Here is a 27,562-nt window from a genome sequence, read left to right as displayed (position 1 = left end):
GTATGTCCCACAATCTAAACCGTTAGTGAGATAGTTGGCATAAAATAGCCAATAGTCTGTTATCATGCTGACTTTTCAAGAAAACGTGATCTTAAAACATAACGAACATTACTTAAATCGATTTATGATACGTAATGAAACTTGAAGAGATATCCTCACTTTTTTTTAAAAGTATTTTTTACAATTGACTGGTATCCGCGAACATGTGTAATGACTTTTCCTATGATTCTTCAGCCACAAACATAATTAACTTTCATCATTACTTTTAAATCTCTCAGAAAATTCCTTTTCACGTCAAAATTTGCTCCAAAGCTCGAGTGTTCTGCTACCACATGAGCTTTCTCTGGCCATTGATAGATCCTTTTCCACATGCTTTAGGTCAAAAAAGGTAAGAGTTATTGTAATAGAATATATAGCCTATATGCACATATATATATATATATATATATATATATATATATATATATATATATATATATAACTAACTGCAGACAGTACTGTTTCGGCCTTCTGGGCCTCATCAGTGCAGTGCTGATGCTAGGATGGAGGTAAGGCTATATAGCCACCCCAAGTGATCTCACACGTGTGGTATCATCTAAGCCATGCCAGAGTGCTCAAACTAGATAAACTAGTGAGCATGCATAATGCAAGCAGCAATGACTCATCCTAGTAGAGTGCTCAATTTGGACATGAAAGCAAAGCTTTGTATGCCAAAGAGCTATATCTATATATAGCTATATGCCAAAGAGCTATATATATATATATATATATATATATATATATATATATAATGAACCTTTGATTGATGTTGACTCAGACAATCGTCTGTCTGTTGCAGTTATTTGTTTGTTTGTTTGGGTATTTTACCAGTTTCTCGTTGTCTGTGTTCCTCTCATTATTTCTCATATTTTTTCTTGCCTGTATTTCTTGCAGGAGTCCAACCCTTGGTGGCAGGTGACCCTTGTAAAGCCCCTTCACGTTGAATCTGTTGAGATCACCGAAAACATTGACTGCTGTCCACGAGATAAAGGAATACTTAACATTAACGTATCTACAGATGAAACCAGTTTACCATCTTGTACCAAGTCCGTATCCTATGGGAAATCGTGGGATTATAAAGTACGCTGTTCTCCTCCGGCGCGGGGACGTTACGTGACATTGAAATTGATTGGTAACAATGTCACGCTAGTTCTTTGCCAGGTTGTGATTCGCACAATTGGTAAGTTTCGCCTGTTGCAGTAAATTACCAAAAAATAGAGTTAAATTAAAGTTTATACACAACTGTGGTATCCACGTTACTTCGAAGCTTCCTCTTTCAAAGGAACTGCAGGAGAGAGGTTTCTCACGCAGGTTTGTGTCTATAGGAGGCGAGCGTGGCCTAGTGGTTAGGGCGCTGCACTTGTAAGCCGGAGGTCCCGGGTTCAAGTTCTCCTCCCTGCCACTGGATGGATTTGTCTTCGGTGGCCCCGAATTCAACTCCTGCACGCTTTGTAAATAGCCAACTGGTTTTCCTCCTACCAGTTGGGGTTTTTAACGAGTTTCTGTTTATTTACGATATTTGTTTCCTTATTTACAGTGTCCCCAATTAGCACAGCAGTGCTAAAATACACTGACACTTAAATAAAGTTATTATTATTATTATTATTGTTTAATACTTGCCACATCGTTTGGTCAAAAGATAATGGATTAAAATTGAAAAGTTTCTGCTGGGTTACTGTTTACATAGTAAATTTCCGCTCAGTTATCCAGAGAACACACACACTTGCCTATATACTGACAAAATAACAATTTTACAGCTTTAAGGGTAACTTAATGACACTTTGTCGTTCAGAACTTGTATCTTTTCGTAGGCATCTTGCATTTCAAATGTCATTTTTTTTTCATAGCTAGGGTGTGTTTATCTTCGTTCATTTGGCTCCCATCTATCGTTATTTTGTAGAGTTTACAGGGGAAATCCACGGAGTCTGGCGTGATGCATGGTATAATGTTAACTACGACACTAAAAAGGCACCAACTATGCGCGAAAATCCTGCTTTCCGAATTAAACCTCAAAGCCAAATAATCTTGCGAGATTTCGATGCACCGGTTAACGTGGCAGAAAAGTACATTCAACGTTTGACTGGTTACTTACAGGTGAGTTTTTCACTATAATTGTGAATACAAGTCATCAACCAACTCTGGGAAATCGTTTAGAGAGTCAATAGCGGTCTTTCAATGTAGTAACGGTTGAAATGACTGCTTCACCCTTAGTATTTCGTGGAAAGTCAACGAACAAAAATTGCACAACAGAAAAATCTAAGGTGGGAATTTCGAATATATTACCTCAACGAATATAGAGGTGGAAAAAGTGCACTCGCTTCTCCATAAATTCAATCTGCGTACTGGAACTCGTAGAAAATCGCGTGACTTAGAATGAGTGGCAGAACAGCGAGACAGCAAAATAGCTCATCAGAAAAAAGTACTCGAAGATGCAATTTTGTGTAACCTTGGGTTATTCTGTGTCTTTCCTTTTACAATTTAGAAATTGAATTTATCCTTTTACAGGCTCCTGAAAGTGGCAATTACACATTTTACGTGTCATGCGATGATTTATGTGAACTATGGATGCACGATGTTACTGAGGAAGGCATTGAAAGTTTTGACAAGAAGTCAGAAAGGACTGTTTCAAAGCAACCCATCATTACCGTTGAAAGATGGACTGACCACCATCAATGGGACAAGTAAGACAAGTAAAAGAATAATTGATACGGTTGAGGTCGCTTAAAACTTGAACGTGCATCCTGGTACATTCAAAGACATTCGGGGAAACCATTTCGACAGATTTTTAAAACACTCAAAGAAAAGGAGCATTACTGTTGTTCACATTCACACAAAGAAACCGCCACAAGCTTTTTAGGAATATACCACAAGGTTTCTGGCTGTTCTTCTTTTTATATCACGCTTTTTTGTTGTTTTTGCTGTCTTTTTTTTTCAGGTATAAAGACCAGCAAACATCGCAACCAGTCTATTTGGAAAAATGCCGCATTTACCAAATGGAGGTCTTTATGAGTGAAATAGCAGGCCTTGACCACGTATCTTTGGGCATGCGTAGACCAAATGGTGAATATGAAAGACCTATTCCAGGAAGAAGACTATTTTGGACTAAACCAGGCATGACTTTCGCTTATGTCGTAAGATATATCAGCTGTCATGGCCGGGAGGCAAGAGTCATTCAGAATCGTTGTGGAGCTATCATTAAATTCTTTACTGTTTTTTTAATTGTGATAGGGACACGCAGGCTAGAATTAACACTCGACAATCACGAAACATCTATATCAGGCTTTGTTGGTTCGGAATTGCGCATTTCGGGTGAGTTACACAGGTCTTGCATGTTAATTATGATGCTACATGTACCTTTAAGTTACCAGAGTATTAAAAATTAACCGACCTCTTATCCTCAAATTTTCTTTTTTAACATGAATGACTGTCTTATCATCGTTGGAAAAATCAGCTGACATTATAATTATAATCATTTCTATTACGAAATATTTGTAATATAGGAGTTTTATGATTAGAAAAGTAACTTTACTATTTTCTACAGAAGCTTTGAATGTAAAAAATAGTAAACCTTTAATGAAAAAGAGTTACCCCTTCATCCAGCTCGGGAGAAAAAGCTAAAAAATTAGGTTGCTCTAATAGACGTCAGACGTGGCACACAATCCTTCTGATTTTTATTCCAAATAGGATTTTTCCAGTTCTGTTGCGATGGTTTGTATTGCCCAAACTGCCCGTTACAACTGGATATCTCAACGCTTGGACAAAATATAACAGTGAATCCAGCAGTGAGCCTGTCTTGTGTGAACACATCCTTCACGGCTGTATTTGACACTATCAAACAGCCAGGGAATTTCACAGTGGAGGTCAGTGCATGTGCGTTATTGACCAAGCGTTATTGACCAAGCGTGAGGTCAAGATGGCTGAATATTGGCCGAATTCTTTGCTTTACGTTTTTTTTGGAGTGACACGAAGTAGAGGTACATAAAAATTAAAAAGAAGGACGAGAATTACATGCAGTCATCTTGACCAAACACGCATTGTCAATTAATGACGTATTATATAGCAAAAGATCTCACTTCAGTACGTATCAAGACTTACTTGATTATTTTGCGGCATAGTAACCAAATGAAACTTTTTCATGTTTTCTCTGTTTTGACTGTCCTCTGTGGCTTTTCGCGATTCCCTACCCAAAATTATCCGAAAATTAGGTCAGATGTATAACATTAAAGGCAGATAGCCTGTTTTCATAGACTTAACTCAACTTGAACCTCATTTACAAGGATACGTTATGGCAGTTCGTTAAAATGTGAGCGTCACAATTTAGTAATCGTAAAGTAAAGAGAGTTGCCAAAAATATCTAAGGTGTGCTATTTTTTTAAACCTGTCTTAAAAAGATGACTAAAGAAAGGGTGTTCCCATGGAGAAAGTTTCCAACAGGCTCTTAACATGTCTGCATATCAAACAGGTTGCTTCTTCGTTTCCAAGTAATCAGGAGAATATTGTCAACCTGAGAGTGTTAGGCCATCTCCATCTTCAAGGTGAATTCCGTTCTTTTTCAACCAGTTGAAGACATTTTATAGCAATAAATGGGCCATCTGATTTAAATGTACTACGTTTTCATCGTTGAAAGCAACAATACTTTGGAATCTTTCATGTTTTGTTCAATTTTGAAACTTCCAGATGCTGCTTTACATTGGCCATGTTTTAATGTCACGGTGCTAAAATGAGTTCTACTTCACGCTTAACTCTTCTCTCGCCTTGCTCGATCTTTTTCGTATTTGATTTTAAATAGCAATTTTCTGTCGGTTCTAATTTTTAAACATATTTATCAATTTACTTATCAGCCGTGGTGGTAGAAGATTGCTATTTCCAGTCTGGATATTGCGGATGGGCATACCCTGAGGACATGTCCAGAAAGTGGAAATTGTCCGGTGATAATACCTTTATTAGCTATCCAGGTTAGTTTTAAGCAGATAGGGAAATCTCAGAGCTGCAGAGGTCGCGTGGCTTGAAAGGAGCGTAGGAAGGAGGGGGAGGGAGGAGGGTAATTCAAGTTTGCGCCAAAAAATTCGCAAATCTGAAGAAAATAGAAGGTAAAAATATATTTTTAAGTGCTATATGCTTTGTTAGTCTGTCTTCCTTGCCCTCTGAGTATGAGCCCGCTGATTCAAAATTAGAGGCCATGCTAGATGCTAATCACTTGCAAACTGTCTGGGGAACTCGTCAGGGAAAATGCAGGGGTGGAAGGAGAGGGAAGGGGAATAACTCGAAAAGAATAACATCCCTTTCAGGAGGAGTAACGATACATTAAGGGCACTGAAACCAGAATAGGCTCAGGCTGTACAGCGGTTGTACGTCTGAAAATCAATTTTGTTTCTTTAACGCTCTCACGATGTTCTTTCCTTAGCAAGGCACTTTACATCGGATACTTCCGATTTTGGCTCAGTTGAAACGCAATAGTTAATCGCAAGTAAATAAGATTCCCCTAATCTTTCCTTACAGGTAGCTTTGCCTATGTCGATTCTTCTTACAAAGCACGGATGGAGAGTCCGATATTACCATGGAAGCCGTTTCACCGATCCGTGGGCTTGTGTTTGCGGTTTAAATATCTTCTGCCTGCTAAGTCAAAGCCGACCCTTAAGGTTTACCTGCGGGATCCAAATAAACGGAATGTGGTGTTAATGTGGCACATGACCGGAAACCACGGTGAAAAATGGTTACCGGCTCAGGTTGCTTGGCCAGGAGCCAAGGGAATTCAAGTAAGAACAGAGAAATGAAGAAGTAATGCCCTCACGTCACTTATTTAATTAAAGCTTGATAGTTCTTCTTGGTGTTACACTTTTAGGTTATATTTGAAGGAGAAGGCGTTCTTGAAAACAAGATCAACGTTGCAATTGATGACATAGTCATAACTACTGAGAATTGTTCGCTACGACCCTTCTTTGCACAGCCAGGTGATTCTATATTCATTTCTACGAAAGGATATCTCAAGAACAAAGGTTTAACATGAATGTTTAAGTTCCTTCTGTTATTTATCTCTGATTTGTTGCCCATGGTTTCAGTGGCAAATGGAATAAATGGAAAATGTGGGAGGGGGTGTTCAGGGTGCGAAGAGATTTAAAATAGAAACTAACAGCTTGTTCTAAATTGACAATTCTGAGTTCCTTTTTTTTGTCTCGCTAGGAGCAAAATCGCTATCTTTTTTAAAGTATTAACAGAAACTGCATAACATTAGACGTTACAAAATGACTCATGGCCGAAGGTTGAACATTAAAATGGCTCGCGGTGAATGTTGAAACTGTAAAGTTGACTTTTTTTTCATGCTTCTAGTTCACATTAACAGATTTTTCGTTTGCCCATCATTTCCATTTGTGCGATTTGTTTCATCCTAAATCTTCTGGCCTTTACACGATTAGGTTTCAAGTGTAGCGATGACCAGTTCACCTGCAAGAATGGCGAATGCGTCAAGAAGAATTTGTTGTGTGATGGCGATTTTGCCTGTAAAGATCATTCAGATGAAGAGAATTGTGAGTGTCCATCCAGTAAGTTCACTTGTCAAGGAGGAGGATGTCTGCTAGCAACGGCTGTGTGTGACGGTAACGAGGACTGTGCCGAAGGTGACGACGAAAAAAACTGTCGTGAGTGGACTTTGTGTATTTAGTCAAATTATCATGATATTAAGATACTATACGGATGGTCCATTTCCATCCCTCAGAAATGTGCATTATTCATTTGACAGGTAATCCATGTCCTTCTAGCCACCAATGCCTTGATGGATCGTGCATTTCTTGGTCAGATACTTGTAGTCAAACACCCTTCTGCAAGGACGGAACTAACACACCATCTGTGTGCGGTAAGTAAGAAACGGGAGTGGAGTGAGCATCAAAAAGTCTAGTCAGAATTAGATAACCGAGTCATTAACAACAAAAGAGGATCTGGCTAGGAGACTGAACTTTCCGGCCTTGTTTCAGAGTAATTTTTCAAAGCTTTTGCTAATGCTAATATGAGAACCAAAAGTCGTCGTAAAGGTTCTGCGCATGTTGTGCAGGATTTTTTTATCAAGATCTCCCGGGGATTTCCCCAAATCAAAAATAGTCTGAGAGTAATTTCAGAGAGGTCAAAAGAGGAGGTCAGTCACCTACCGCAATACTCTTAAAGGTGTAATTTGCAAAAGTTTGCATATCAAACTTTTTATGATTGTCTGATAATCTCATTGTTTTATGTTTGCCTCTTGTCATTTGGCGATTCATTTAGATAAAATTTCTGCTCTTTTCACGGTGTCTTGTCTATCAGCAGCTACAAATTTTGCTTGTTGTCTCATCTGTTTGTTTTCTAGGTTCTGGCAGGTGCACTCTTAACGATTTAGCTTGTACCTCCAAAAATACCACAGCCCAAAAGAGATGCAGATCTTTCAGAGGTAGGACAAGAAAAAAGTTTTGAATTAGTTGTAACAAGTTTTTACGCATAACAAGCTATTTTAGCCAGAAGGATTCTTTTCCTTATTCACGCACTGGAAGAAAAATAACCTAGAATGCTTTGAAATCGCTTGCAACAAATGTTGTAGAAAAGGGTAAAATTTTTCTTCGAAATGGGAACAGTAATAACAATTTTACATCAGTCGAGCATTGATTTACCTCACATATAGAAAAATAGAAATCTTTGGTGTTTGTTCCAGATTTTGCTATCAAATTGCTTTTGTGTTTTTGTTGTTGTTGTTGTTGTTTTTATTTTTTTAATCGTGCTTTTGCGTTGTCCGCTGGTCCTGTCAGGTATCTGCAACTTTCAAACAGGCCGCTGTGGATTAAAGCCTGACAAGAATGCTACTTTTCAATGGACCGTGGGCTCTGGCCAGACGCTAACGGAAAGAACTGGGCCGAGTTATGATCACACATCGTTCAGCGAGGATGGTAAGACAGTCCTTGAACAGAAATCCCTGCAGCCAGGAAAGCTTCAATAAAGCAACAAGGAGAACTAACGAATACAAATGAAATAACTTTTATCGAAAAAGAAAAAATTAGGTTATAAAAATGACAGGATATAACAATATTTGAAAGAGTTTCTAAAGAAACCAGAGATTGCATCGGTCCTGCTTCATTTCGCTGTGTGATTGGTCCAGAAAACTCGTGCCACCCCTATTAATCAGTGCTTTCGAAGCTGAGGACACACACGATTTCATTTTTAAGGCAACATGTTTGGTCTTCTAAGGGACATATTCCATCGCTCTGATTGGCCACTCTTATCACTTTGGTCTTGGTTTTGGTTTCACGAAACTCAAAAGAAAAGCGTTCTAAAACTCAGCCAAAACACTGCTTATTTTATACGCTGTTAAACTGATAATGAATTGATTCATATAATTGCATTCAAAATTTGAATGACGAAACAGGCACCCAAAATAATCGTGTAATGTATTTTTACAGGTTCTTATATCTATATCGAAGCTTCTCGAAGAAACTTTGGAGACGAGGCAAGATTACTGAGCGACTGGATGGAACCTAATGAAACAGTTTGCGTTAAGTTCTGGTTTCACATGCACGGGCCGGACATTGGTAATCTGAGTATCTACCTCAAAACTAACCAATCAGAAACGCTTGATTGGATGGTGTCGGGAGATCAAGGAAACCGCTGGAGATTTGGTCAAACGAGTCTGAAAAGCACCCATTGGTCTAAAGTAAGTGTTCAATTTCTCAAAAAATTTTGCAACGAAAAGCCTTTAATCTATATGATTTCTATCAGCACAATTCTCTTATAATAGAGGACGATTGAAATGCATGATCTATGATGCGATCTGATTCAGTAGCTGCTGACTGGTGGCCAACCGAAAGTCTCGTTCTTTGTATGAACATGTTTTCATGGGTTCCTAATTAGAAGGATCTCTTTCATAAGGGTATTCAGAAGTGTACACTGTATCTTAAAAAATTTAGGCAGAGGATAATAACCAGATATCCACTTAATCACATTTTTTCCAACAAGGCAAGAAACTTAATTTACTCAGCAAAACTTATTTTACTTTCGTCATCGGCTTTTTGAAGCGTTGAAAAGGTCAATCTTTGTTTAGTATCAGTATTGTAATTGTCAGATTGTACTAGAAGGAACAGTTGGCACTGGAAGTAAAGGTGATATTGCAGTAGATGATTTCTCGGTGTTGGACGGAGCATGTGAGAAAATTTTAAAACAAAGTAAGTACATCTAACGAGGTGTTTGCAGACGATCAAATTAGTAATAAAGGCCTCAAGACAAGTTAACTACATTTTTATATGTGATATTCCCGTCCAGTAGTGTTATTTTAAGGAAAAAAGAAACACAAATAGCATCTAAAACCTATTCCTCTTCTTAAACCATCGACAGCGAGTCCAGACTGCTATTTCGAAGGGAGTATGTGCGATTGGCACGTTCATGATGGATGGGTTCTGAATACTCATGTAGCGGGAATGGGAAAGCGAGGTAAGCTGTAAGATCGTGAGTTAGCGCTGACGAAGTATCTGGCGATACTTTCGCCATCTCTGAGAGGTGAGTTTGCCTAACCTTTTCCAATAACTTCGGGAAAAAAATGCAGAATTCTTAAAAGTGTTCTTAGGAAACGACATTATACCCTCGGCAAGTTTCAAAATGGCGCCCTCCATGGCATATTTTTTAGCATATTTAAAGACGACTTTCAAAAATTTGGAATATTCTTTGGAGTCTCAAAATTGGTCAGTGGTAAAAGTTCAGTGTCAAGAGAATTACACTCATTTAACACGACGTCGAATTTTATTGTCAGTAGGATACGCTTCTCTTCCGGCCAGAGTATCAGAACTGTTCTCTTTTCTCTCATCTCCTATCATCAACACAAATGCCTACGAATGGAAATGCCTTCGCTTCTGGTATCTCATCGCTGACATAGCTCACGTTCAAGTTCAACTCTGGAGCAGGACGCCACTAACTGTGTTCTTAAGCAACGCAAAGACGAACAAAACTCAACTGCTTTTTCATGCGGAAGAGGCGACCAACGCATGGCAATATGTACAGCTACCGATACCAATCAACTCAACTCAAATTCAGGTAGTTACTAGTCTCCTTCGCAGCCTCTGTTCTCGTCTCGAAACGCGTTAGTTACCCCACCATTAACAGGCATAACTTGAGGGAGTGGGTCAATAGACCAAGCAATGGCTGCAAAAGAAACTAGAGATTTGCAATTCTCTCTGAAAACTCCAAAGTGATCACGATTTTATGATTTCCACGTGCTTTCTAAGACAGTGTTGCTGGAACTAGAGTGGGTTTTAACCAAATTATGATTTCTTTTCCCCTCAAGACACATCTTTTCAGTGTTGTATATACCTAAATCTTATCGTAATTGCTTTCTTTTTTTATCGACAACAGATTCTCTTTATTGGTATCAAAAGATTCTCTCCTGGACCATTTTTAGCCATCGATGATGTTTCTTTCACCAAAGAACCTTGCAAACTAATTCCTTGGAGTTCTGGTAAAGATAAGGATTACTCTAGATGTCAATTCTTCAAAGTAAAACTGAAGTTCGTGTCACTTAGTTTTTACATTACCGACATTCGCTGTGCCCGTTTACCTCTTACTCCCACGAATAACCAATTAAAGTAACACTGAGGTGAACTCGTGGGTATTCTGGGCGAAATATGCCAATAGAATGAATGTCATTTTACGAAAAGCCAATGATTTGTGATTCCAAGAGACCGAAATAAGCCGCCATCCCTACGTATGATTTGCATTTCATGAAATATACGTCATTCATGCAGGGGAATGGAGATCTAGATTTTGGGGTTAGATGGCTAAAGGAGGAGAGCCACAATATTTTTGGGACCAAAGCTACATTAGAATGGTCGGAGAAACTGAGATGGTGCATTTGTAGACCTTTTGGGGCTTTATGTTTTAGAGGGTCTGTTTTATCTTGTTGCTCCTTCTTATCGTTACAACTGACTGTACCCCTATACCCCACCCCCCGCCCCCCATGTGTTACTTGATAAAGAGGAGCTTGTAATTTGTGTTTTCTTTCTTCTTTTTACCTCCATAATTTCTTCCAACCATGGCAAACACTGCTAAGGAAGTGCAGAGTATTATCTACAGTGGATCCTTTCCTATTCGTTCTATTTCACTGATGGTCAAATTCCTTTTTAATCCCTAAAAACCATCAGATTGTCAAAAGCCTCTTGGCATGGAGAATGGAGCTATCTCCGACTTACAAATTTCTGCATCTTCGCAATGGGATACCCATCATACCCCTCCCCAGGGGAGATTACATTTTAAACGATCAGGCGTTAAACAAGGTTCTTGGTCAGCCAGAGTAAACGACGGTAACCAATGGCTCCAGGTCGATCTGGGAAGTCAGTACACGAAGGTAACGGGAGTAGCAACACAAGGAAGGAATGGTCATCCTCAGTGGGTAAAAAAATACAAGCTGCAGTATAGCGAGGATGGAGTAAGCTTCCAGTATTACAAGGAACCAGAAGATACTGAAGAGAAGGTGAGCTGGACTTTACACATCGCAATCAAAATTCAATTGTCTCTTTCATGAAAAAAAAAAAAACAATCAAACAAACAAACATAAACAAACAAACAAAATTACATTTGGTTAAGGGTAGTTTTCTTTGGGTTGATTGTGTTTGGTTCAGCTCAAATCAAGTTAGGTCGAGTCGATATGAGTCGTGTCGGATCGGATAGGCCGCCTCGCGTCGAATCGGGTCGGGACAGTTCGATATGAGCTGGGCCGGGGTGGGATAGGAGCGAAATGGGTCGGGTCGGTTAAGCCTACCTTCTTTTAGCCAGGTTTAGTTTGATTCAGTTCGGAACAGTTCGGGTTAGTCGGGGCGGGTCGAGTCGGTTTGGCTCGGTTTGATTGCGTATAGACGGATTCGGCTCGGCTGGGTTCGATATTGCTGGAATCAGTTTTGTTCGTTTGGGCTCGTTTTGTTAGTTTGGACTTGTCTTCCATTTTGTTCGATTCTATTTTCATTTAAATTACTTCAGGAGAAGAATACAATTTAGACAAGATATACGAGCAGTCCTTCAATTAACTGTACTACCATTTTCTCATGAAGGTATTTGATGGAAACACGAATATGGACAGTGTTGTTTTTCATCAAGTTGATCCACCTATCATAGCACGTGTAATTCGCTTTCGACCGATAGCTTGGAAAGGCCACATCTCCATGAGAGTGGAGCTCTATGGCTGTAAAGGTAATGTATATATCGTTTCATGAATCAACACTGTCTGATAATGCACCGTCCTGCGCGTAAATCAATAGTGTTTATTCTTCCTTTAGAAAGTTATTATACCGGGAAAACACTCTCGTTTGCCTTCTATTCTATTTCCTTATGCATCCGATTCTGATAAAACACAAGTCTTTGCATTGGTGACAAAATAACTAGGTAATAACTAGTGATATGAGAAGGCCTCTGTTAACCTTAGCTGAGTTGATCCTCTCCTGAAATCATTAAGCTGACAGCTCCTGTGACATATCGCAAGATTGGTGTGGATGGAAAAGCATTCATGGCTGGAAGCGACTCAAACACAACGAGCTTGACCATGTCTATCAGGACAAAGGTGGTGATACCAACAATGACGAACAAGGCGGTGTTGCTGACTCAGACGACTCAACTGGTTTTGGTGGGTAAAAGTTTTAATGGCTGTGAATATATAAAAATCATACAACTCTCAACCAGCTGTTAGGGCACCTCACCGGAGATATAGCAGAGGTCATGGGTTCAACTCCCATACCGACCAGAATTTGATTCATAATTTTTAATGCATGGTATGTATACATAACTCTTCATTAAATTTTCTCACATCTATTTCCTCTTTGCTGTTTGGGAACACTGAACTCACGAACTAAGAGACTTTTAAACCACAACTGCTATTGTAAAGCACTGCGAGGTGTTTTAACACTGAGATTTTAAAAGACGAACCCAACGGAGTGATTGACCTTACGATGTGGACTGGAATCTCCTAGTGTAAAACTCAAGTGCCTAAACTACCCTGCCATGTGGTATCAGTGAGTTTGACCGTAGTATTAACAACAAACGACAAAATGAACTTTGAATCTACTTTCTTTTAACATAATCCATCGGAAGCATATGCTATTTTAACATAATCCATTCAGAAGCATATAACGAGTTTATATGCTTCTGAATCCAAGACTGAAGAAAATCCTCAGGAAAAAAAACAGCAAAAAGTTTTGTTTTTCTTGGCTAATTGAAATAATTTTGTTTCAGCGCACTAACGTCTGAGTGCAGGCAAGTGGTTACCTAAAGGATATTTGTCTTTTGACGTAATCCTTGTGCTTAACCTAACCTCCTAAGTGGAACTTTATTGAAAAGAAGTTGGATATAAATTCCGCATACCTTTCTCTCATTCCACTATATCCTATAGGAAAGTTACATCTGTATATAGCTGCTGTGTTGAAATTCTTGTTTTAATATCACAGGACTTTTTGATCCAGAAAACTACGAGATTCAGCTTCCTGATTTTGATCTCGGCTATGTGTCATTCTCTGGCATTTCACCCCTCCTGAGGGGTTTCACGCTCTGCTTTTGGATAAAGACCACTCACGATGGTTTTTTCATCGAATATAAAGTCCCCCGGGAGCAAGGTGAATCGCTGCAATTGGGATGCTACGTCGGTAACGAAACCATTAAATTACAGCTGAAAAACACGAGGAGGTGCGAGACAAAATATTACCTGTATACATTGTTGCCTTAAAGGGCTGATGATAGGAGTTAGGGTAAACCTCGAACGTGGCAAAACAAAACTTCAGGTTTAATAGGCAGAACAATAGCTCTGCAAGTGCGTTGTAAGAATCTTTACATTGCCGTGTTCAGCCAAACAAGAACGAGAAATTCCCGAGTTCCAGCTGTCTGAGAAGTGATTAACTGTCAACAAATTAATCCTGTTTCTATTTGTAACTCAGTGCTGCCTTTGCGTAGAGTACCGGAGATGAAGCTTGGCGCGCGGCTAGAGGTGGACACAGTGCCATTTGTGAAACTCTTCAGACAAATTCAAGTTCATTTTTCTATTCCTCATTACCTTGACACCACCCCTGAGAGTGCTCAAGGTCCTAATATCTCAAGAACCGCGTTTACACGCTACCTGAAGCGGGTTGTATCAAAAGGGTAGAGAAAAAGTAATGATTCGACATAATTAGGCACACTAGCATACCCTCTACCGCGAAGAAGATAGAGAGGAGACGGGGAGAACTCACTGATAGATTCCTATACCACAACGGATAACTACCACAATTTATCCCCAAATGGTTGGCTTTAACCAAGGGAATATCAACCAGTTGATATTCTCTTACTCTAACTGAATGATTATATTTGAATTTTTTTCATAGCAAAATATCGACAGGCGTGGCAGATGACATGTGGCACCACGTGTGTGCATTGTTGAATAACCACGTAGGGCTGATGGAGGTGTTCAAAGATGGCGAGAGAAAATATAGTTCAATTGGATTTCAACTTTTTCAGATTGAAGGTACACAGTACTTATGGTAGAGAAATCGTCTGCATCTCACTCAATAACGTCAGCAACAGCGTTATTTCTTTGTCACTAGTTGATTTTTGTTTTGCATTTTTAAACTCCTTCTTTCTCGGAGTTAGTCGACTTTGAGAAAGGGTGCAGAAACATAAACGCGGGTGTACATATGGCTTTGCGATCTAATAATTAAGTAATAAATGAGCGAAGAAAATATTTCATGTAGAGCTCATTCGTGCAACGGCGAATTCGACCAAGGATAATGCTACAAGGGGTCAATAAGAAACTAAAGTCAAACCAAGTAAACTGCCTGAAGTGCGGGAAATCCTGAGTGACCGATATGAGAGGGTACGGACGGTGCCAACCTCCTGGATCGGTCACAGATTGTAATGAGGCAAACCAACGCAATTCTGGAATTCTTTCGACACTCATAGACTTCATTCGTCTTAACTGATACAATGATACAAGTTTATGATGAAAAGGAAACTCCCGAGGTTATCCCTATAATTAAAGCAGACATTAAAATGAAATCTCTTTGTTATCACATAATTTCATAGTGTTTCTCAATCTTTCCCTCGCAGGAGGAGGGACCATGACTATCGGGTTTAGAAATTCTAGTGAGAATGCGTCAATTGCTTTGGGTGCATTAAGTGGATTCAATCTTTGGGGTCATGCAATGCCCGTTGAGGAAATACTGCGCATGTCATTTGGATGTAGCAGTGAAGAAGGTGACGTGAAGGCATGGAAAACGGTCAGAAATGGGTTGCAGAAAGAAGTGGCGGTAAAATGGTTTCGAACCTGCAGAGATAGAGGAGGCAAGTTATTGGTAAAGCTATTAGCAGCAGCCCCTAGTTCATTGTTCTCAAGTCTGAATAATAAATGAGTCCTTTAGGTAACCACTTGCCCGCATAACTAATGATTTTTGAGGAAGTTTTGATAGCGGTGAAGCCACAAAATGGAATAGTTTCTCAATTAAAACGCCGTCGTTCGTTTTTTTTCGGCCACACCCCTTTTATTTTAGGATCGATTTACGGGACTTCTAAACACGCCAGCAAAACATTTGCCTCTTGAACATCCTTAGATTGATGTAAACACTCTACCGTGAGTTCTCACTGGGCGGGTAAATTGACTCTCACGGTGTATCGGTTTATGACTCAGATGATTTCAATGATGATGGCTTCCGCTAAGGTTGTCCAAACGTCAGTCACCACCACCGACAAAAGACCTTTCCAGGACTGCCCTTACCCAGACTATCAAGCTACTTGAACAAATGCTTGGTATTTTTTTTCCGGATAGGTGAATGAAAATCATTTGCAATGCAAAATAGTCAATTGTATTCCAAATGCAGGTGGCCGACTTTTAGTGGATACCAACGTCACCAACTTCAACCAGTCCGCTATTCTTGTGAGCCCACTATACAATAGATCACGTGACTGGTATAGTGATTGCCTAAAATTTCGTTATATGCTGCGTGGGCCTGGGAAGAAGACACTTTCAATCTATTGGAAGACAAAAACCTACCGTGAAATTCCAATCTGGATTTCGAATCGCAACACCGGCAGGAACTGGCTTTATGGACAAGTTCCTTTGAACTCTCTTTCTGAGTTTCAGGTATTTATGCAGGAAAAAGGTAAATGAGAGCCAGATTGGCCTGGTTCCTTCCGGTCCTCAGAATTATCTCCCAAGATGTCATTCCCTGTAAAGGACAATATAAACATGTTCCTCTCGAGAAGAATAGATTTTTGTGTCCACGGTTTGAAAAAGGGGCAAGGGTTTCCAGGTTTTAAGCATAGAAAAGTATGAGAAAGCATTTTTTTGACTCAACCAGTCGTTCATACTTTCCTTAGAAAAAATTTCTTTTCTGTAGCGTGGAGTACAGTTCCTTGCTTCGCAATTTCCGCCATTTTCATGTCTGCTTTTTTTTTTAATTGTTTGCGAATAACAAGTTGGTGACCGACCATTATTGTGACTTTTTTCTTCTCGCTTTTTTGCTATCGTCTAATGCAAAAAACAGGTGTCAATACAAGGTAAAACAGAGACAAGGGAAGACTTGATAGCATTAACAGGACTGTACATTGAGGAGGGAAACCGTTGTGAAGAAAAACCTTGGTCAGCGAAAAGCGGTAAAGTTCTAATAGATGCATTCGTTAAGTGTACTTAATCTCAGTCACATTGTGGGGAAAAATTTTGGGAAAGGATGGAAATTGAAAAGGGGTTACTTCCCATTTTTGCCTTGTCGACTTTTCAGAGGAAAAAGGAAAATTTACGGAGGTCGTCCTCTGCCAAAATTTGAAAAAAAAGGAAGGCAATGTAAATTGCTAAGAGAGAGAAGGGAAAAGTGTAGCCAATGGTGAGAGCAGTTATCTTTTTACTTCTCCCTCCCACGGTTTTTGGGTTCGATTCCTAAACCTTGCATCACAGATGGGTTGAAGTTGATATTGATCCTCCGCTACGCTTCGCACGTTTAAACAAAATATGTCCAACTTTTTATTGAACTTGGGAGTGACTCTCGAAAATTTTCTTATTGGTAGCAATCAATAAATTTTTTACTTTGGTTTTAAGGAAAATACAAACTTTATTTATTCTCATCAACTTACAACTCTTTCATCTTGTTTCAGCCTGTAGCGAAACATTGACCAACAAGTCAGGATATTTCTTCTCGCCTTCATACCCGGGACACTCTTCTTATGACATTCTCTGTAGCTGGGTTATTACCGTCCCACCCCGTCATATAATTAATTTGCAGTTCCAAGAATTCAGACTCAGAGATCACCCCACGTGTGATAAATGTTTTGTGGAAGTTTTTGACGGAAGTGAGAGGACATCCTTGGGCAAGTTCTGCGGCTATTTGTTCCCTCCAAATTTCCTATCTTCCTCGAATCGTTTAACAGTCCTCTTGAGCTGCCAAGGAAATTTGCCTTTAGCCCGATTCAAGGCCTTGTACCACTCTGTTTCAGGTACATGAAAATTATATTATGGCTTTATATTATATTATAGCGTTTTTGTTGTTATTCTGTTGGCAATCTGTTAAGTTGCTTAATTCTACAGGTGCCGCCTTTAATAAAAATGAGTTTCAAAGTTTTGAGATGAAATTTTTTACTAAGTCAGCTGTATAAGTTAAGATGTTTTCTTAGGATGGCGTAGATTGATGTTAAAGGTAATTACTTTCCCATGAAGATTACCAGGAGTATTCTATAGCCAGAGCTGCTGGCTCGCTTCTGTAAGCCATTTTATTTCATTTCAGAACCTTGTGTCAGGAATTGATTAAAATTGTTTTCTTAATTTTCCAGCCAACGACAATGACGGACTTTCCTGTTCACGTCAGCAAGGTAAACAACCATGAGATCTACTACTTAATCTATTTTCTAATTAAATGGTTTGTTGGTTTTTACTGATAATAGTGCTATCGTTTGCTTTAGGTTGTCCGTCGAGCTGCAAATGTGAAGATTTCAGCTATGACAAAGACAAGAGGATTCAAGTAACTGGGGTAGACTTGCTCAGTGTTCCAAGAAATCTTCCCTCCAATACTGGAGCTGTGTAAGCAATGAAAAACTCTGCGAATATATAGTTCTGTTGTATTTCTCAACCTGGTGATACCATCTTTTTTTGTCGCTTTTCTCAGTAAGCTGTTTTGATATTTTTTTTAATGATTACATTCTCTATACGTATTTGCTGCAAGTATCATATTTTTCTCAAGGTTTTTCAAGAATAATCGGATATCCCAGTTGCAGGAAAAGGCCTTTTCAGATCTTAAAAAGCTGGAATATATGTAAGTATATTCCTCATGCGTTGATCAAGAAGTAAAAAGTTTCCGTCTGGATTTCTTCCAGCCAAGGGTTTAATGAACTGGCTGTAGAATTTAACAAACTGATAATGTTTTTTTTTTCTAGTGACATAAGTTTCAATATTCTGCTTCGCCTCAGTGAAAACTGCTTTCAAAATGTCTCATCCGTCAAAACAATGTAAGTATGATCACGCCTTGTCAAGCTGTATGTCGCTAATGAAAAAGTCGAGTTTCTGAATACTTTATCTCAAGGTCAGTTGTCATGTTTGTCTTATTTCTCAGTTTGTTTGTTTGTTTTTTTCAATTCGGGTTGAAAATCGGGAAAATGTACTCATGAAAATTTTGTAGTGAGATGTCCGACGTGCAACTTGAAACCATTAATAAATGGTCTCAATACTCTTCTTTATACCTTAAAAAAAAATTCCTTCAATGAAAGAAAGAAAAAGGTTCCCAGTGTTGGTTAAATAGCTTGAGTATCTTACGCAGACGGGAGGCGCTAGTAGTCTCTTCAGGAACTTTATTTCACTCCATAAGCTTTCGTAAGGGACTGGCTCTAAGGCTAGTATCAGATGGTTTTGAAACTGAATTTAATAATATACCTTTTTTCCAGGCGACTAAACTCCAATTTTTTAAGATCTCTTCCCGACGGAGTTTTCCATGAAATTCCTAATCTACTTGTTCTGTGAGTATTTGTGTGACCTATAAATCTGGCGCTCATGGCGCTTTTGCCAATGCAGATCGACTTTAATCACATTGATTAGTTAAAGTAATGAAAGCCAGTTGGAAATAAGAAATTCCTCTATTGAGCCAGAGGAAATGAAAACAACTAAGTTTTATCTATGTGTCTGATTGGCTAAGAGGATAGCACAAATCTTGCCGACAGTCACAGAACTTACAGTAAGGCAATCTCACATTCCTCTTCATAACTTGAATGTTAGTGGACATCAATGTGATTTGTTTCAGTGATTTGGGAAAAAACCTTCTACGAAAACCAATGAAAAGAATGCTGGACGGACTATCAAGTATACAAGTTTTGTAAGTATTATATTCTAAACAAAAAGTAACCCAAATAAATTTTGAAATTGTCATTTTTCTCATGAAACTAATTATTTAAAAAAAGAGACAGCCTTTATCAGAATTTTTATTCACTTGCAGGGGCTTGCGTTCAAATCAGATTGAGCGAATGGAATATGGTATTTTTGAAAACAAAAGCAACATGACTCATTTGTAAGTATAGTTTTCCTTCTTTCATTTTCAGATAACCTCTGCTCTATCAAATAGAAATCTTTTTGGGTTTTGGCCAGTAATGATACATACAGTTTCTTAGGGACACGACTTGATATGTTGTTGAAACCTGCTTCAAGTTTTCCTTTACAAAGAAATATAGGCCATAAAGTTAAAAAAATTATCCAGGGATTTTTCTTTTAGGGGCCGGGTCATGCACTAGTGAAAAAAAAAACAGCGTTTATTCTGTAGAATAAAAACAAATGATTTGGAATTGCATATTTTCAATCAGATACCTCCAGAACAACAAGTTAACAACACTACCAGAGGGCCTGTTTGAAGATCTTTCAAAGCTGAAAGTATTGTAAGTATTGCCATCCAAGTTGTAGTGTTCAATAAAGAAATAAATATATCCTGATAAAAGAAAGAATAATAACTCGGGACCTTTTTTGCGCAATCCTGGTAATTAATGTTTTCGAAAAGTTTTCCTCTTTTTACATGCTACTTTTACGTTCAAGAACGAGAGATCAATAATTCTGAAATTAAAACAGAGAAAATGTTAGGAAAAGAAACAGATTTGGCTAGTTTTTCAGCTAAGATCTGTACTGATACGATGCCTTAGATTTAAATTTTAAGAGATTGCTTAGCACCTATAAAGTCGCCGGTACTTTCGAGAAACAGACACGGCCTTGAAAAAGTCTCCGGCGGAATTAGAAACTCCTAACTCCTGAGATTCAGTATGAAATTAATTATTTTTATGTATATTAACTGAAGGAGTTTGACGTTACATCCTACAGCCGATAGTTATCTAAATTCCTGCCTCTAACATACTTAATTTTGCAAGGATATCCGTGGAATAATTTACACATCAATCAAGACACGAAGCTAAAGTGTTAGGGAAAATATATAATGGTAAAACCAACTGATGACGGGAGATGTTCACAAAGAGGAACAACTTTCAATACGAAATTATCTCCTGCAATGTTTGAATAACAAAAGGCGATTTTTCGCTGGAAGTAGCGTAAAGATCGATTTTATCGTCTTATCTTCCCTTGAGCAGCTGAAATCTACACAGTTTCCAGTACGTTGTTCTCAGCGTACGACGTTTATTTAAATAGTCAGTTAAAACTCAAGTGAGAACCATTTAGATCCTCATCAATTTTCTGAAATTATTCACAACTTGATTATTATTCTTAATGCGCTTTTTCTCAGAGACCTAAGTGGTAACAAGCTAACAACAGTCACAAAGGGAACTTTCAAAGGACTCAAGTCTTTGGAACATTTGTGAGTAGACCGTTTGCTAATTTCTGTACTTCGAGCTCATACGTTTGTGTATAAGATATTTTAGTTGTAAGCTTGAAATTTGTCTTAAATCAAATCTTTCATTTGCTTATAATTTCTCTTCCCTTATTCTTTGTTCTCTGTTCTGACAGGTATCTCGACAATAATAAACTATCCGATGTACCTTCCGATGCATTCAGTGAACTTGAAAACTTGGAGTATTTGTAAGTATTTATTTACACTTTTTGACGTATTAGCTTGTTTTATTTAAGTGAATGCCAATTTCAGCTAATCAGATCAAAGGAAACACCGAAATGAGCCCAAGGAAACTGAAGAAAACACACGCCTAGGGCGTCCAGCGCGTGAAATTTCTGTGCTCCTGAATGACTGGGGAGGTGGTGCAGATTTTCTTAACCAATTAAGAGCAACATAAAACAATACCCGTGCAATTCTGGTTTGCTTTCGACTCGTAATCAAAATTCCTCCGGGGAAAGAGAGAGGCAGATCGTGAATTCGTACTTACAACGGAATATTTTCATTTAGGAAACTCGACCGCTTCATTTTGTGTTGCTACGCTAAGAAATCAATTGCAGGAGTTGATTGCAATTCTCCAGTCGATGAATTTTCCAGCTGTGACGACCTCATGAAAAACAAACCAGTTCAGGTTTGTATCTGGATTCTTGGAATGCTCGCTTTCCTTGGAAACCTACTTGTCATTATATGGCGTACTGTTGATAAAGAAGAGAACAGGGTTCAGTCCTGTCTGCTGACTAACTTGGCCGCTGGTGATCTGTTGATGGGCGTGTATCTATTAACTATCGCTATTATGGACTTGAGATGGCAAGGGGAATACTTTAAGCATGACATCGAATGGAGATCTGGCATGGGTTGCCAAATGGTCGGAGCTCTTTCGATGCTCTCCAGTGAAGTGTCTGTCCTGATTCTCACCATTATAACCATAGACCGACTAATATGCATCGTCTTCCCGTTCAAGTTTAAGCGCCTTACTTACAATACCGCCCTCCTTTCCTGCATGAGTGTATGGATATTTGGCATAGTCATATCTGTGATTCCTATCACCGGAATAAATTACTTTTATGATGAAAGCGGAGATTTCGGCTTCTATAGTCGCTCTGCTGTTTGCCTTCCTCTTCAGCTTTCAGAGGGTACACCTGCTGGTTGGGAATACTCCGTGACAATCTTTGTTTGCCTCAACTTCATTTCCTTCACATTTATCCTCATCGCGTATACGGCGATGTTTTGGACGGTAAAGCGGGCTGCACGTGCAGCGCGATCGACGAATTTCAAAAAAGAATCTGCGATGGCCAAGAGACTTGTTTTCATCGTGATGACAGACTTCTGCTGTTGGATGCCAATCATTATAATCAATGTTTTATCTCTGACTGGAAATTTTGAGGATCCAAACAAAATCGCTTACGTATGGATTGCAGTATTTGTTCTTCCGTTAAACTCTTCCCTGAATCCAATCCTGTATACGTTTTCCACCCAGCGAACAAAACGTAGCTTAACCAAAAGAAGAAAAAATGTCACCGGTATGGTCATGAAGACATTAAACTACCGTATGCCAGGTGAGTAATTACAATTATCGGTAAAAGAAATCCCTATGTAATTTAACCTTAGGCTGTTCCAGTCACCCAAATGGTGCGGTTGAGCTGAATCTATCATCACCTATTATCCCTCTCTCGGTTACTAAGAAAAGCCAGCCAGTTGAGTGGTAATGCGCAATCTTGTCGTTTCCAAAACTTTGGTGTCTGACAGATTGTGAAAAAAAAAAACGTACAGGTATGGTAAATAGTGTAGGTCTGAACCTCAGACCTCTTAGTTGCCTAAAGTTTATATCTAATCTCAGGTCGGAAGCAAACAGTCGATTGGTTGAAAACATCAGATGATGCGACTTTGGTTTCCAGTGTCATCGCCTATTCCAGTCCACTGCCATCACAAATGACAGAAAAACATGAACGAGACCATTGTAAACATACCGTGCACGCTAAACTAAAGCTGATTGAAGAGGTGGATATTCTGCAAGACGACACTGCTGGAAAACCTGCCACTGTAAGTTAAAAAATTACAACCTATGATTTCAAAATTTACTATCTCTCTTAGCCTATGAACTTAAAAGAGGCTTTCGGCGTGGCTTATCCTGGCAGTATATAATACGCGTGTTACATGTAGACCTTTAATGTCTTAACTCATCAGTCTCCGCTTAGAAGCGTTAAATCCGAAGGTGTGTGGTTCGATTCATCATGAGTACTCAGAATTTTTCTTTTTCCCACACCCGAGACAAGGCGAATCAACTTCTCCCCTTAAACTTCGATTTTTAAAAAAAAATCTAACTTATCCGTGCGAAGGTAATTAAGATAGTCTGTCAACCAGTCTCCATGTCGGACTAGTTAGTCATTGACTGGTTGAACAATCTCTTCGAGAGAACTGGTAAGAGCACTGTACTAGTTAGAAAGGTCTGGGTTCGAGTCTGGCGGGGTCATTGAGACGAGTGCTCAGGAAAGACAACAGACTATCGTATGCAACTCCTCTATCCACTCAGGAGTATAAATAAGTCCTGGCGAGCTTACAGAGAGACTTGACTTTAAGACTATATGGTGAGCTGGGAGGGGAAGGGAGGTTTTCAGGATTCAGGAGGACTGGCAATACTCACCTTTACTTTATGCTCTTGTGAACTGAGGAAAGCTTTGACAGTTATGGGTAAACTTATTTGCATAAGATTTAACCATCCAAACTCATCTTTGCTGTTACAGGGTTACGCTGTAGCATGGTCTGAGGAAGGAGACATTTTAAACATGGTGTTACTGAAGTATTTCGCAAAAGAACACAAACAAGACTGGATTCGTGAAGTAGATGTGGCAAAACGCCTGTGTAATGATAGTGAAGAATTACCTGTCCTTCTCAATTACCGTTGGCATTCTAAAGGCGAGTGAATGGAAGATCCTTCATACTTTGTCCTCTGAACAGAAATATGTACTGCTAGAATAATTAGCTTTGCTAAACAAATGGAAATGTCAGTAAGAAAGAAAGAAATTGGACACAATCATAGGCTATTTAGACGTTTCAATTGCCTGTTTAGCTTCTTAAGCTCCATTTAGAACGTTTCTAATAAATGAAAACCTCTCACTAACCGAGTTCGAGATCCGTACGGTAAGTTACGTGACCGGGATTCCGTGTCCGCACAGATCGAGAAAACAAGGTTAGAAAGATATTCATTATGTATGTGGGTTTAAACAAAGGAATGACTTTGATTGAAACCGGCAAAGTTTTGTATTCAACGGGCCGTACAGGAAATTACAGCCCACTAAATTGACCAATCCTAGCGCACTTACTAAATTAGAAAAGTGATTGTATAGGATAGCTGCTGTTGTTTTTTTTCTGTAAATAAAGCAATAGCTCTTTTCGCCCAGGTTTCATTAGGGAAGGGTAAAAATGGAAGTAGACACGATTCAAAATAGATGTACAACAAATGAGTGTAAATTACGAAGGATCAAATTCATTCCCCAATATTATATCTTTTTTTAATTCATTTTCGTCAAAAAATTGTGAGTTAATAAAGTATCCCCAGTTACTCAAATATAGCTGCTTTCCATCCATGGAGTGTTCTTTCGATCAGCTTGTCTAGTACTTTTTGTCAGTCATTTTTCTTTCCATTATTTAATATTTCCTCTTGCGCATTTTTTTTTATTAAAAGTAAGGTTTCTAATCCTTCTTTGCAGCCCGTGACCATAATATCGAACACGGGAAAGTGAAGATCCGCGAGTTACAATCGAACAGTTTGTAAGTAAACAATATTTCATTTGAAAGAAATTGAAAAAGTGAGCTTTTTGTTTTCTACTAATTTCAAAAAAAAATTATTTCGTTTTGCTTCAGACTTATTTGCTACGATTTTGTGTCGAGTTCGACATTACAAGATTTTCTTTGCGACAAAGGAACTGTCCTCAACTTTGATGCGGTTTGCGCCATCGCCTGTGACATCATCAGCGCTATAGAGCGACTACAGGAACTTGGGATTGTCCATAACAACGTGACAACAAGCAATATTTTGATCAGTCATTGCTTAAGGGTAAAATAAACCTTACGCGTTTTTGTGACTATCAAAATTTTGTTCGATATTGGAGAGAGGGTTTGTGAGGGCAAAATGCCTTGCCTAAGAATTCATGTGATCTGTCCGGTGCTCGATCTCGGACATTTTGATCCGAAATACCAGTATTTTACAAATTACAATGATCGAGCAGTTGTTATGAATCATCATAAAATTCAGAATATTTATTGAGCTAAAAACGTTTGTTACATAAATTTTCCTTTTAAAATGAAATGGGACAACAACAAATATTTTGCGGTGAAATATTTCGATCTATTTAGTTTCGAGCCATAAATAAACGGGGGAACCCTTTCATTCTGAAAGGGTGTTACTTTTAACGAAACGGTCTGGTGTACGGCCCTGAGAGATGCAAACCGCAAGAAGAAAGGAAGAAAGCGAAAGAGCGGTGGTCTATAATAAAATACGAATAGACTGAGTCAGGTGTGAATCTCGAGCGAAATATTTTCCCATTTAACCCTCGACCTCAGTCAGCAAAAATATATATATATGTAATCGATTATTTTCAGCTTCCCCCTGTTAGAGCAGTCTTGGGTGGACTGTCTCGAGCGTCCAAGGAGAACGAACCTGGTTCGTTTGCAAACTGGGGAGCAGATGAGCAGAGTGATCATGGCAAGGATATTGAGCAGTTCGGACAGTTGATAGCTACCTTATTAGGACACTGTCATGGGTCCAGTGAATACATCCAGGTAAGGTTCTTAATTAAAGGCTCGATAAGGAGCCGCTGATCAGTATATGAGCCGACAATCCTCTTCTCTCTTCTTTGGATGGAAAGAAGATCGCATTCGAGAGGTAGTGAAGATCTAGTGACAAATGAAATAAAAGGAAGGATGATGGTGCTCGATTTCATGTGAACTTAAATAAAATATTAAGAAAATTGTTAAATTAGTTGCAAAGTCAGCTTACTATGATCAGTGAATCAGCCTAGGCTATTTTTGGCCGTTTTTGGTATCTTTAATTTACGATATAATGACATAGCGTTGTTTTGCATCTCATTAATAATTGCACGTCGCTACATGCTACATTCTATTACAATGCAGAGCACGTTTCATTGAGTTCCGCTTCATTGTACGCTAAATGTGCTGTACTGCATTACGCCAAACTATGTTGTGCTACACTATCATACTCGTTATATTGCATTGCAATGCTCTAAGCGGCACCGCGTTTTTGCTTCAACCCACCAGGGCATCTATAGCATTCCCCAGCAGTGTTTGAAATTTAGAAACATCGCATGACTCAAAGCCACATGGCCATGAAAAGAATGGCCATTACTTACATAAAAGTTTTTGTTTCTTCGAAATGAAAAAAAATTATTAGTTTTCTCATTACTTAAATTGGTTTTTCTGCAGTTGCACGAAATCATGAACCTGTGTTTCGAAGAAACCGCAGAAAACAGACCTAAAGCGTCTTACATCAGGGAAGTGTTGGAAGAGCTTCGGTACTGCGTTGGAGTCTGGGATACGTGTTTATAAATGGAAAGAGCTTAGGACACATTTGTTTTACTGAATACAAATATTATCTCCAGACGGACTAGTCTCATATTATTCTTCTGTAAATATTCATGCTCATTGGATTAAAGCTTATCTTAAAAAAACTGTTCATATATGCAATGCAATAGGTCACACTCTAGCATATTCAGTTATTAGATTTGGTACAGCATTGTTTTACCAAATACAAATCTTATCTCCAGACTGACAATATTTGTATTAGTTCGTTATAAATATTTACCCACTCGGTAGGATATTCAAAATATTGCAGCTGATTGTAATAAACCATATATGTATCTTTATTGAGTCCTTCAATGACATGTGCATTATTAACGTTTGGGTGCAAAGTGAGTAGGATGCGTATGCATCAAAAGCCCAGAATAAACAGAAGTTTGTTAAATAAATTGTATTAGGAAATCAGTTCACATAAAGACAAGCATATTACAGGGGTTTTTACTTTGATAAGGAATCTATAGACACTATTTACAAAGTACAAAAAGTTGGTTAATAAACATTTTTCATTTATGTCATTTTAATGGCTTTGCAAATGATTCCAAAAGCTAATTTGTTTGAGTAAAAAATACAAGACGACTTGTGCAGCTACTCAAATGTTTTGGTCGCATGTGATAACGGAAGTCGAAATTTTGCCTCACTGAAAGGCTTCATGAATTTATTGAGTCAAGTTCAATTTGCTGAAAATAAAAGCGGACACTTGACTTGCATGGTATAAATTATTAGAATCTGACTTCCTCACGCTTATCATTTACTCTTGTTTGTCTTGGAAATGCAACAATTAACCTTTGGAGAAAAATCAGAAAAAAGTTAGAATCTCACTGAAGATTGCAGCAGTTGATCGCGGGGAAGAGAATTCCCAGAAGAATTTTCGTATGCCTCTTGATGTTGTCGCTTGTGATGTAGATTAGAGCAGACTGCCTGCATGCCTAAAAGTCGATAAGTTGAAGGAGATTAAGTTAGCATTAGGCAGTCGAAACGATCTACGTCAGAAGCGACTAAATCGTAAGAGTAGTAATAATTATTCACGTAATTCTGAGACGTGGTGGCAAGTTTGTGCATATTATCGCGGCGACGGCATATCTTCCAGCGGAATACTATTGAAAACATGCCAAGAGAGATGTGAAGTGAATTTAGCT

General features: G+C 38.7%; 1 protein-coding gene across 7 annotated transcripts in view; it reads left to right on the top strand.

Annotated features, from left to right (window-relative positions):
- The window catches only part of LOC113685645 (uncharacterized), a 43,131-nt gene extending 16,193 nt beyond the window's left edge, over nt 1-26,938 (top strand). For 5 of the 7 annotated variants that reach the window (XM_089205452.1, XM_089205450.1, XM_089205451.1 and 2 more), the window contains 46 exons: nt 279-388; nt 934-1,219; nt 1,940-2,133; nt 2,545-2,720; nt 2,975-3,150; nt 3,268-3,348; nt 3,724-3,899; nt 4,502-4,574; nt 4,881-4,994; nt 5,539-5,795; nt 5,882-5,990; nt 6,453-6,674; nt 6,776-6,889; nt 7,373-7,453; nt 7,806-7,943; nt 8,454-8,704; nt 9,113-9,212; nt 9,382-9,477; nt 9,794-10,074; nt 10,393-10,495; nt 11,178-11,506; nt 12,081-12,219; nt 12,482-12,649; nt 13,467-13,701; nt 14,373-14,512; nt 15,094-15,327; nt 15,861-16,123; nt 16,527-16,635; nt 17,131-17,469; nt 17,803-17,841; nt 17,932-18,049; nt 18,210-18,281; nt 18,403-18,474; nt 18,907-18,978; nt 19,260-19,331; nt 19,452-19,523; nt 19,813-19,884; nt 20,733-20,804; nt 20,954-21,025; nt 21,345-22,390; nt 22,672-22,874; nt 23,576-23,747; nt 24,542-24,602; nt 24,696-24,888; nt 25,434-25,613; nt 26,274-26,938. In XM_089205452.1, coding sequence (XP_089061578.1) covers nt 279-388; nt 934-1,219; nt 1,940-2,133; nt 2,545-2,720; nt 2,975-3,150; nt 3,268-3,348; nt 3,724-3,899; nt 4,502-4,574; nt 4,881-4,994; nt 5,539-5,795; nt 5,882-5,990; nt 6,453-6,674; nt 6,776-6,889; nt 7,373-7,453; nt 7,806-7,943; nt 8,454-8,704; nt 9,113-9,212; nt 9,382-9,477; nt 9,794-10,074; nt 10,393-10,495; nt 11,178-11,506; nt 12,081-12,219; nt 12,482-12,649; nt 13,467-13,701; nt 14,373-14,512; nt 15,094-15,327; nt 15,861-16,123; nt 16,527-16,635; nt 17,131-17,469; nt 17,803-17,841; nt 17,932-18,049; nt 18,210-18,281; nt 18,403-18,474; nt 18,907-18,978; nt 19,260-19,331; nt 19,452-19,523; nt 19,813-19,884; nt 20,733-20,804; nt 20,954-21,025; nt 21,345-22,390; nt 22,672-22,874; nt 23,576-23,747; nt 24,542-24,602; nt 24,696-24,888; nt 25,434-25,613; nt 26,274-26,396 — 7,805 coding nt within the window. In that variant the 3' untranslated portion in view covers nt 26,397-26,938. The remainder of the gene's footprint in view (nt 1-278; nt 389-933; nt 1,220-1,939; nt 2,134-2,544; nt 2,721-2,974; nt 3,151-3,267; nt 3,349-3,723; nt 3,900-4,501; nt 4,575-4,880; nt 4,995-5,538; nt 5,796-5,881; nt 5,991-6,452; nt 6,675-6,775; nt 6,890-7,372; nt 7,454-7,805; nt 7,944-8,453; nt 8,705-9,112; nt 9,213-9,381; nt 9,478-9,793; nt 10,075-10,392; nt 10,496-11,177; nt 11,507-12,080; nt 12,220-12,481; nt 12,650-13,466; nt 13,702-14,372; nt 14,513-15,093; nt 15,328-15,860; nt 16,124-16,526; nt 16,636-17,130; nt 17,470-17,802; nt 17,842-17,931; nt 18,050-18,209; nt 18,282-18,402; nt 18,475-18,906; nt 18,979-19,259; nt 19,332-19,451; nt 19,524-19,812; nt 19,885-20,732; nt 20,805-20,953; nt 21,026-21,344; nt 22,391-22,671; nt 22,875-23,575; nt 23,748-24,541; nt 24,603-24,695; nt 24,889-25,433; nt 25,614-26,273) is intronic. The other 2 variants (XM_089205453.1, XM_089205454.1) reach the window with 2 other exon arrangements.
- Nucleotides 26,939-27,562: the final 624 nt, after the last annotated feature.

The sequence above is a fragment of the Pocillopora damicornis genome, chromosome 4, assembly GCF_964200805.1.
Source record: "Pocillopora damicornis chromosome 4, jaPocDami1.2, whole genome shotgun sequence".
In the NCBI taxonomy this organism is placed as follows: Eukaryota; Metazoa; Cnidaria; class Anthozoa; order Scleractinia; family Pocilloporidae; genus Pocillopora; species Pocillopora damicornis.
This window is presented reverse-complemented; position numbering and strand designations above follow the sequence as displayed.